This window comes from Condylura cristata, unplaced genomic scaffold (genome assembly GCF_000260355.1).
Source record: "Condylura cristata isolate star-nosed mole 26May11 unplaced genomic scaffold, ConCri1.0 scaffold00012, whole genome shotgun sequence".
NCBI lineage: Eukaryota > Metazoa > Chordata > Mammalia > Eulipotyphla > Talpidae > Condylura > Condylura cristata.
This window is the reverse complement of record NW_004567113.1, coordinates 36466896-36478144: the sequence shown is the minus strand read 5'-3', so window position 1 is coordinate 36478144 and position 11249 is coordinate 36466896. Positions and strand designations below refer to the sequence as shown.

Genomic DNA, 11249 nt, shown 5'->3' with positions numbered 1-11249 from the left:
TAGATAGATAGATAGATAGATAGATAGATAGATAGATAGATAGATAGATAGATAGATAGATAGATAACAATAGTAGTAACAACAGTAGACCATCCAGTGGTTTTTGTGAGAATTTATGGGCTATACTTAGCATAATATCTAGGTGACTCATAGGCAGAGGTGCCCCTCTTTTTAAGATTATCTAAAAAAGGGGAGAACATTACTGTGTCTTTCTCAAAAGCCCAAAAAGATGATAGGTGTAACGTTGTCTGGGTGAAATAAGGTTGCCAAAATTATCAACTTGCATTGATGCGAATTTTGTATAAATAAGCTCAATTCCTTGTCCTTGTCCAGCTCAGCTTCTCATTGTCATTGCAGTTTTCTAAGTAACTTCCGGCTATGAGCAACTTTTGCCATTAGGCAGAGGCAGCTGTTCTTTCAGGGCTCACGTGATCCTTCCTGAAGCTCTTTTTGCTCCTGCTGTTTACTTTCCCAGTTTTGTTCTCCTTCTGCCACCTAGACTGCCACCCACTGACTTCTGACCTCTTGTCATTCTGCTCCTTGACTGTTAATCAGTTGCCTCTTGCCACCTCAGCCCTATGACATAACCCACTTTCTCTCCCAACTCCTTGCCTCCTTTAAGGCTGTTCTCCTCAGTGCCTAGGGGCCAAAGACACCTCCTGGTCACCCACGTCATCTGCTTTTCTTAAACTCAGTGACAAAGTAGATTTTTTCCCCCACCTTGATAAAACTCTAGCCCTTCCTCTTGAAAACTCAGTGCTTGACTCATGGTTTCTGATCCCGGAAAACACAATTGGATCTTTCTTGAAACATTTCAATTTGCAGTGAGCGCAGGGTGAAGGCATTTGAGTAGGTGCTGTTTTCCTTACAACTGAAACCAACTGCAAATTCCTTTCAGATGTCAAATGTCAACAGACATTTCTTTAGAGGCTGTTTTTCTCCATTAGATGTAGTTGTAAGAGTGTTAAATTTAACGCTCTCTAAAAGCCATTAAAGATATTTAGGTGAAAACTTCATGAATGTATACATTTAGGAAGAGGAAAAGATCAAACTCAGCCCATATGAATCAGCACCTCATTTTGGTGCTTTGAAAATTTTGAGGCCCCCCCCAAAAAAGTTTAAAGAATAGAAAGCTTGCTTTTCTGTATAGATCGTCTTTCATCCAATGAAAACAGATATTTGGAGGCATGAAAGTGAAAGAGGAAATACATACCTGGTGTGTGTGGCACTTCCTTATGGTGCCAAGTCATCAGTAGACTGATTTTCCAGGCATAGGTCCAGGTAAGTTATTCAAAATTGGAGCCAAGAAACCAGTCAGAGTAGTAGCTCAGGAAAGGACCCTGGACATCATTCCTTCCAGTGCCACTCAGTGTTCAGTGTCCAGTCCAACCCCTAGGACAGGCCACTCTGGCCCTAGGCCTCACAATAGCTCTTACCCTCCAGCTTCTTATTTCCAATTCTTTCTCCAGTGTCACACTCTGGGCCAGGCCTCAACAAGATTCTGGCTAAAAGGAGCAGTCAGGGCTCTCTGTGGTGGTGCAGCGGGTTAAAGCAGCACATTATGAAGCTCTCCGAAGCCACTGCAGCCTGAGTTCGATCCCCCTCCAGGGAGGTGACCCACATGGCACAGCAGACCTCTCCTGACCCGCTTGCTGCTCCCCTTAGCAGTGTATTTCAGTCCATCTGCCTGTTCTGCTCCCTACTCTGTCTCTGGTAAATCCTCTCACTCACCACACCTCTGGCCTGTAACTTAGTTCCGTAAGCATAAATAAATAAATCTTAAAAAAAAAAAATAGAGGGGGGAGCAGCCAAATGCCAGGTAGATTTTGTGGTTAGACCATATTCCTTTCAAGCCAGGAAAATACTACCTCCCTGCAGTGGCCTCAGGCTCAGTCTGGCACCAGGGCCAGTTAGATGCTATTCTGAGCCAAGGGAAAACTGACTGCTGGCTTAGGCCCCCATAATCTATCTGTGTTCTCATTCACTCACATCCAGGATCTGTTTTTATTTACTTGTTTTCTTTCTTGAGACCGTGTCTCCAGCTGCGGAATGCCTCTGCTCTGTTTAGCCATCCAAAGAAAGCATGGTTCAGGAAGCACATTTTGTAGCAAAACCTGAATCTGTCAGGGCCTTTAAAACTTCCCAGTTTGAACTCATTTCCGTTGAAGTAATGATGTAAGTACAAAAGTAGCCAACTTTCAGAATGGAGTATCCAAACACAAGTTAATTAAACTGGCTTTGGAAAGAGAATTTACACAATTTCCCCAGATTATATATCTTTTCTATGTATTGCAGGATACAGAAACTATTAACAAAATATAAGCAACCAATGAATCGACACACATAGAAATTAATACTGATTTTTGATGTGTATCCTTCTCGTGTTTTCTCAGTGCATATAAAATATTTCTAAATGGGCTCATGTTATTCAAACTTTCTTTTTCTTATAATTTATCCTGAATATTGTGCTAGCAACAGCCTGAATTAGATGACTAGTACACACTGAAATGAAGCTTGCGAGTACAAATTCCATAAATAATGCATGTAACATTTGCTTACCTAATGTGGTTTGTACATCTGCTCCACACCAGAGTTTGTGCTGGGCCCCTGCCTCTCGAACCTGGGGGGAGGAAATCTCCAGATGGGTTAATGGCTCGAGGCTGGCTGCTCTCAAGCCACCTGGAAATGGAAACTTAACTTTTCTCGTGTTATGAGAGATTCCAGAGAGTCTTTTGCAGAATAAATGGATGTGAAAAAGAAGGGGAAGGACAGAGTAGAAGGCCTGAGAAGGAAAGGGAATAGAAAGCCTATCTTAATCCTTCCAACAATAACATGGAACTCTCAGATTCTAAATTGCTTCTTAGCAATCAGTACCTGTAAATACCTAGGGAGGGGCTTCCTGGTGGCACAGGGGTTAAGTGCAGAACTATGAAGCTGTCAGCAGCCACTGCACCCTGAGTTTGTTTCCAGCGAGGGACCCACATGGCACAGCAGACCTCTCCTGTCTCACCTGCTGCTCCCATCAGCAGTGATTTTGGTATTTCTGCCTGTTTTGTTTCCCACTCTGTCTTTAGTGAATCCTCTCATCCTTGTACCTCTGACCTGTACTTCAGTTCTTGGATACATAAATAATAAATAATCTTAAAAAAATACCTAGAAAGTGGGGGTGACTGCAGGCTCAGCTACTGGAGCATTGAGGGTACGACCACTCCCGCAGCCAAGCAGTGTCACTCTGGGTAAGACAATAGTGATTGAAAGCTCCTTACCTGTGTAAAGGAGCCATATTGGTAAATACTTTATAAACTAAGCTGAGGATTAAATGAGATAATCCATGTCAAATTTGCCAAAGGTGCTGACAGGTAGTAAATATTGATTGTGGCTACAGTAACCACAGTCTGGAACCTTTGCAGCATCACGCGAAGGAGACATAAAATGGGTCATGTGGGAGCTCGGTTGTTGAGTGTTGAGCTACACAGAAAAGCAGCCAGAGATGTGAGAATTCTCAAACGTGATGTTCTTCTTTAGTCACGTGTAAGTAAAATATTACTGGAATGTGGCATGCAACTAAAACGATCCTTCGGGAAATAGTGATTGAAAGCTCTGTCTCCTCTGCCTTGTAAGTTATGTCTAAAGGACGTCATGAATTATGTTATTCACCCCAAGTGGCATCCAATCCACGTTTGAGCATTTCCAAATCAGGATGGGCCTCCTAGCCAACAATGTGTCATATTTAACAGATAGTGTGTTTTCTTTCCTAGTAGTACCTGAAACAATGCAATTTAAAATTGGTAGCATCTGAGATTTAGTAAAATATGCACATTTCTTTGTTCATTTGGGGCTGGGAAGGCTTTGGCCTGATTTTTGTAGTTATATATTTTATTTCTAAGTAAGTGGAAACATCAGTGACCTCAAGAATATCATTCATAAAATACCTAACTGCAAATTTGCTTCCCAACCTCAATTTTCTAATCCATTTGGAGGAAAACCTAAAAATCAGTATTTCTGATGGTATTTTATAGGTCATTAAAACAAAAAAAAATGCTGTCATTGATATTTCCCAGATGATTTTATGATTTTTTTCCTGATTACAGAAGCAATACATAATCACTGTAAACATTTGGAATACAGAAGATGTCTGTAAGAAAAAGAAAAAATCATACAAAATTCATCATTTAAAGTTTATCACTATGATTATTAGCATTTTGGTGTACATCTCCTTTCTATCTGTTTTACATACATCTTATACCAAATGTATTAACAGATACACATGTGTGTTCATATAGTTATGTATAATCATACTATGAATACAATTTATACTTTTAACTTTCATTAGATAATAAATATTTTATCTGTTGTTCACTGTTGTTCAATAGCCTCTTTATAACCACATAATACTTCTTTTACAGACATACAGTAATTTATTCAGCCATTCCTTAAGTTACTGTACATTTAGATTTTTCCAAATTCTTTTACTGTTATAAATTCCATCAAATATAACACTGATGCTATAGAGGCAGTACTGAGGGGAAAACACATGCATGAAGGTGATAAACTGGGGTACCACAGAGAGAGCTGAATGTCATGGTGCTGTGCCAAGTGGATTAAACAGTGAGTTCCAAATGAGAGAGACATCTTATATCCTTAGTGGAAGAACGAAGGAATAAAGACTAAACTTAGACCCTAGCTAGAGGAATGGGGGAGGGGTCCTCCCTGGTGGCACAGGGGCTAAAGTCTCAGCACTATGAAGCTATCACCAGCCCTGTGACATGCGTTCCATTCCCTGCCAGGGAGCTGACCCATATGGCTCAGCAGACTTCTCCTTTCTCGCCCACTGCCTCCCTCAGCAGTGTATTTCAGTAGATCTGCCTGTTCTGTCCCCACTGTCTCTGGTGATTCCTCTCACCCCCACTCACCTCTGGCCTGCACCCCAGCTCTTATATTCGTAAATAAACAAAATAAATCTCTAAAAAAAAAAGAAAAGAAAGAGGTGGATGTGAAAACTACTCTAGAGACTCGGCAGGTCATGGCAAATGATGGACATTCATGGAATGTGAGTCTAATTTTAATTTGTGTGACAGAGAAAACAAAGGCCATACGCACAAATTGTCAAGCTTGGAGGAGGAACTTGTTGAAGGTAACATTTAGCATGTTGGCTGTGCACCAGTTACCATGACAGTGATCAGCCAAATGGAAGCTTTGCTGGATTCTCAAGGTGGAGATGAAAGTGTAAGTCATATATGGAGAGAGAAGGTAATAGTGAACCTGTGGAAATATATGTAACCAATAGATTCCAGGGTGATCCGGCACAGGTGGAGAAAAATAGCACCCAGTTGAAGTGTGTAAGAATAACCCATGTTTTGATGAAAAGCAAGAACTAGTGAGAGGAGAGGGAGAGAGAGGAAACATATGAATGAATCATGACTCAAGTCTTAGAGAATCATTGATATCCCAAGAAGGAAGAGACCATCAGTGGGGAGAAATATATTTTGGAGAAAGTAGGTGGTAACTGTGACTTTGAAAATTCAGTGGTCAGAGGAAGAGAAAGGTGGGCATGTGCAGCTGAGAGGGGGTAGTAGGTTCATGGGTGTCCTCACTAGGTGATGCTGTTTCCACACATGTTCTTCACTGTATGGCTCCTTCCAGCAAATCGCCAGAAATCTGCCTACTAGAGAAAAGAATAAATTCATATGTTGATGGATATGGAATATTCATCCTAAACAATAAAAATCGATAAAACAGAATAAATTCATATAGGGCCTCGCTGCTGGCACACTGGGTTTAATTAAGCGCAGCACTAAGAAGCTAAATGCAGCCACTGCCACACAGGTTCAATCCTCAGCCAGGGAGGTGACCCACATGGCACAGCAGACTTGCTCCCCCCAGCAGTGTATTTCATTAATCTGCCTCTTCTGTTCCCCGCCCTGTCTGCCCTGTCTCTGGTGAGTCCTCTTACCACCCCTGTACCTCCAGCCTGTACCCCAGTTCTGTATGCATAAATAAATCTTTTAAAAAAGAAGAAGAAATTCATATAGACAACTCACCTTGTTGGTCTACAAATTACTATTCAAAAAAAAAAAGAAAAAAAACTCATATCCTCTTTTAGAACCTTCAAGCAAATCATTTATTCAAGAGAGTAAATATCTTTTTCAGGTAAGCACTGAGGAAGCTGAACCAAACAGTCAAGAAGATGGGAATGGTGTCGAAAAATCAGGTAAAGAGAATGTAGAATTTCTCACATCAGGTTTGTTTCACAACAGAGTAGTCTTAAGGTAAATCTTTAAAATTCTTAAGATATAATGAAAATTAAAATCAAGAATCACTGAGCCACAGAATGGTAGTCTGTAAGCGGTGTGGTTGTGCTGCCACCTAGAGGCTTTGTAGGGGAAATTCCGGCCCCATGCCTTAGTTCCTTATAATTGCAGGAGCCTCTGCTTGTTTGCTACCTTGTTTTGTTGAATGTTTCCCATCATCATGAAAAAAATTATATTTCTCCCGAATAATGCTACCAACTGTATTAAAACTCCTTTAATACAAAGTAACAGCAATAAACAAGACAGATAAAGTAATTGTCATAAAAATAGACACCGAGGGCTCTCCCTGGAGGCTCAACAGGTTAAAACACCACATTATGAAGCTCTCCAAAGCCACTGCAGCAAGAGTTCCATCACCAGCCAGGGAGCTGACCCATATGGCGCGGAAGACCTCTCCTGACCTGCCCGCTGCTCCCCTCAGCAGTGTATTTCAGTACATCTGCCTGTTCTGCTCCCCACTCTGTCTCTGGTGAATCTTCTCACCCCCCCATACCCCCAAACCTCTGGCCTGTATTCCAGTTCTGTAACATAAATAAATAAATCTTTAAAAAAAATAGACACTGAGATGTTAAAACTCATGAATAGTTTGAATGAATAAACTGTACCACAGATAAGGTCTGTTTCCTAGATTAATGTTTCTTAATATTTAAAACACATTTCTTCTTTTGAGAAGCAAAAACCTGTAACCCTCTTCTATACCAAATTGTTTATAAATGGCATTTTAAAATAAATGGCATTACTAAAAATTTTAATGTATACTTTTTAAAAGCAAATTGCACCCCAAGCTTTTATATACCCCTCTGGTGATTTTTTTCATTACTCTGGAGTGTATTTAACTAGAAATAAGAAAATACTTGCATTCTATGTAAATATGTATAAATAGACACATGTATACATACATACAGAGTTATGTGTGTGTTTGTATAATCCCATTGTCATTAAATAATTCACATCAGCTTTTCAGTTCATATAATGTCATTCAAATGCAAACTGTCTCCTTGGATTTTCATAGTGAGTTCTTTGATGTGTTTTATGTTGCCTGATTTTTTTGTTATTATCATGAAGAGCATGGCATAGTAGTGTCTTTTATGCTGTTCTCTTACTCCTTTATTTCATCGCATTGTGATCCAGCTTCTCACTGCCCATTTGAATCAACTTGGCATTCAAATAGCATTGCTGGATAAATGATCCTTCCTCCGGCTTTCTTTGTCTTCTTTACATTTCTGGATATAATTCCATTTCAGATCCACAACATTTCACAACAGTTGTGACTCGATCCAGTCCAACTGTGGCCTTTGTGGAGTTTTCTTCCAGCCCCCAGCTGAAGAATGATGTGCCAGAAGAAAAAGGCCAGAAGAAAACAGAAAATGAATTGAGTGGAAAGGTGGAGTTGGTGATGTCACAAAAGGTGAAGTGCACAGTGGACTAGTTAGCCCAGAAGCTGTGGCTTCATAGTGTGCTCGCTGCCGTACGCTACTCGTTGATCCTTGTATTTTCGCTTCTGATTTATTGTCTTGATTCATCTTTTTTCAATCTTTAGCCTGCATTTTTTCTAAATACAAATCTATTACATGAAGTTTGTAAAAAAAAAATTGAATACATAAAAAGTACACAGTAGACTTAGTAGCTTATAAACTACAGAAATTTCTTTCCCACAATTTTGTATTCTGCTTAGTCTGAAAACAAGGTGCTGGCAGATTTCCATGTCTGGTGAGAACCTGCTTGTCTGATTCACACAATGGCCAGCTTGTGACCCTTTAGAATTTAAAAACATATGAAGCACAGTTAGGTCAAGCAAACTAGAATCTCTGGGGGCAGAACACAGGCATCTTTATTTTAAAAGCCCCCCAGGCAATGCTATGGGTCACCAAAATAGAGAACCACTCATACTATGTGTATATGTATATGTATATATGCATATAGCATATGAAATATGCGACGAGATCTCAACTTTAAAAAGTAACCCTACATTTGGTTTTAACTTTGAACTGAAAGATATATCATTTCTAGTTCCAGTGTATTCATCATTTACTCAGCTGACAGGATTGTGTAGCTACTATGTGTCAGGCACTGTTCTGGATTCAGGCTAGTCACTAATGAACAAGACACAATCCCTCACCTTCAGAGCCTCAAAAGCACCTGCTGCCTTGATGTCTTTTGGGGATTTCAAACTCTGGCTACTCCCCATTTCTATACATAGAATTAAAGAATGTTCTGGAGATGGTGGATATGGTATGATAATAGACATCTCAAGAGCTATAAACGTATACTTCTAAATGATATATAAGGTTATAAACCAGTGTTTCCTCAATTAAAAAAAACAGATATAACGAATGGTCTACAGATGAGAAAAGAGGGATTAAACCATAGGGGAGCGATTGAGGAGGTGCTGCTGTGTGTTTTGCTTTAACCACTTTATAGTTGCAACCTGTATTTATTCATGTTCCTCCAAATTAACTTTTCCCCCATTTAACTCTAAACTGAAAGGAAAGGTCTATAGTATAGCTAGAAAAGAATATTTCTAATCAAATAAAGTGAATGTCATAATTTAAAAATATTGACCCACACCCCTTCTCTGAGGGGTGTGACCCATATTCAGAGGGTCAGTGTCACAACTATGCCACTATTGAAAAAGTGTGTGTGCACTTGTGGGGGGCAGGTGTACATATACAAATTCTGTTTTGTGGAGGACTGTGGGTGTGTCTTGGGGTAGGCATGGTATAGTAACATATCTGAAAAAGTATGAATCTATACACTGACTCGTGTGCCATGTTGTAAACCAGCGTCATCTCAATTCGAAAACATCTGTTGTATGGAATCCATGCTAAGAATTTCTGCTACTAGGCTAACTGACTAAAATAATGGTCTTGGAACACAATACTTTTCTCACTTACACCATGTAAATTACTCCCCTTCCTCCTTTCCCTACTGGGCAGCTAGCTCTTAGAAATAGGGAGAAGGGTCACCATGACTGCAGTAGCTTTTCCTTTTTCTCACTTCACTTGAAAGTGTTACCTTTATAAAACAAAGCACCTGTGACACAGGCTGGCCTTTTTCCACCTGATCATTTTGCGCATACCTGCTAACAATCAACATCTAATTTTCTACTGGGAATTATCTGAGCCATATTTTTCTGCCACTGTGGAGGATATGGCATGAAGTTAACATCTAAGCGTTGCCGAACTTTGCTAAGTCTAGAGTTTAGCTTTTGCCAAGTGTTGAACAGTGAAGCTCATTTGCACAACTGGTGGCACTCTGCAATGCAGAATGAGGAATTGATCCCATTTCCTTCAGGACTGCATTAGGGCTGCATATATTATTTGTGTTAAGAAAAATAAAATTCTATGAAGAGAAATTCTACACAGTAAAGCATCCTGATAACCAAACCATAGGCCTGCTTATGATGAAAACAAAGTGCTCCTGGACTATGAAATTAATGTGCCGCATCACAGCCACCAACCAGAGGGAATCAGAGAGAGTCTATGAGCACATGAAGGGATACCGCCATGCTCCCCATTCAGACCTTTGTCCAGAATTTTTGTGTCTTGATTTAGACAGTTTGATACCAGTCATTTATTTTGACAATGATTTTGGGAGAAAATCAGATACCAGTTGAGTAAAAGTAACAACTTGGAAGGAGGTTTCTTCTACCCAAGGCCATTCTGATTGGAGAAAAACAAAATAAAATTAAATAGCAATAATAAAGAAAAATATGTATTTTTAAAGCAGGAATTTGTAGAGCCTGCACCATCTACCATGAGGACAAAGAGATGAACGTGCTTCAAAAATCCCCTAAGGACTCATTGCCCGACCCTGCTTGATCGTGGATACTTATAATAATGCTTCCTTGTCACTAGGAAAAGTGTATTGTCTTTAATATGCTTTGCATGTTTGTGGGAGGCTGCGTAGTATCTCAAGAATAGGCTAGAAAGTGGTATTACTTTAATATTAACACTCATGTAGTAAATTTTTTTAAGTCTTATGTGCAGCATCTTATTTCCAGATGTTACAAATTCAGTATGGCATAATATCAACCTGACAATGTGTGACTGACCCATAAGAAAATAAAAGTGATGTGTAATTCTAAAGGTTGAATATTATCTTTGGAATTTAGAAGAAAGTGATTATCAAAATTTTATACAATAGATTTTTCTGAAAAGTTGCTCACTATTAATGTAGAAAAGCAGGAAAGGGGGTTGTGGGATGGGGAAAATTTTCCATTTATAAGTTAAAGTTTATTTTACCTGTGCATTTATTGATGAACAATATTTGTAATTTTTCTGTCTCTTGCTCACGATCCAGGTGGCAAAGCCAAAATCTCCAGAACCAGAAGCAACACTGACATTTCCATTTCTGGACAACATACCTGAAAACAACCAATTACATTTGCCAAATCTCAATTCTCAAGGTAAAAAGAAGGAAACGTTTTATTTTAATTCTGCACATTCTGTTGAGCCCATACTTAGTAAATGTTCCTTATTTCAAAGGAAGGTTACTTCCCTTATGTTGATACAACTTTAGCGAGGGTGTTGCCAGAACACAAATCTGCTCTGCATTCTCTATTTGGCCAAGCCAGGAACCCCAGCTGCCAAGACCACTTTGCAGCCATATACCCTTAGCGAAAACAAGACCTTCACAGTATTTGATAACTTTAAAATATCTTATTGAAAAAAAATATATCTTATTGGCTCCAAAATTCTGTAAAAAAAAAAAATTACACAATAAGAAAATCAACAATTTTAATTAAAATATTATCAGCTTAGTGTATGTCAATTTCACTTATTGTCAAATATGGTCTTCATAAAATATTCATTTATTTTGACAATGATTTTGGGAGAAAATCAGATTTTCTTACGCCATAATAATTCATGGGTATGCAGATAATTTCCAAGAAATCACTATCAGAGATTAAACACGTTACTCACAACCCTAAACTTC

At 39.2% G+C, this 11249-nt stretch overlaps 1 protein-coding gene across 4 annotated transcripts in view; it reads left to right on the top strand.

Moving 5' to 3' along the window:
* The window catches only part of LIMCH1 (LIM and calponin homology domains 1), a 79351-nt gene that overhangs the window by 39667 nt on the left and 28435 nt on the right, over positions 1–11249 (top strand). For all 4 annotated transcript variants that reach the window (XM_012724154.1, XM_012724152.1, XM_012724153.1 and 1 more), the window contains exons 9-11: positions 6151–6211; positions 7556–7719; positions 10614–10719. In XM_012724154.1, the coding sequence (XP_012579608.1) occupies positions 6151–6211; positions 7556–7719; positions 10614–10719 (331 nt within the window). The remainder of the gene's footprint in view (positions 1–6150; positions 6212–7555; positions 7720–10613; positions 10720–11249) is intronic.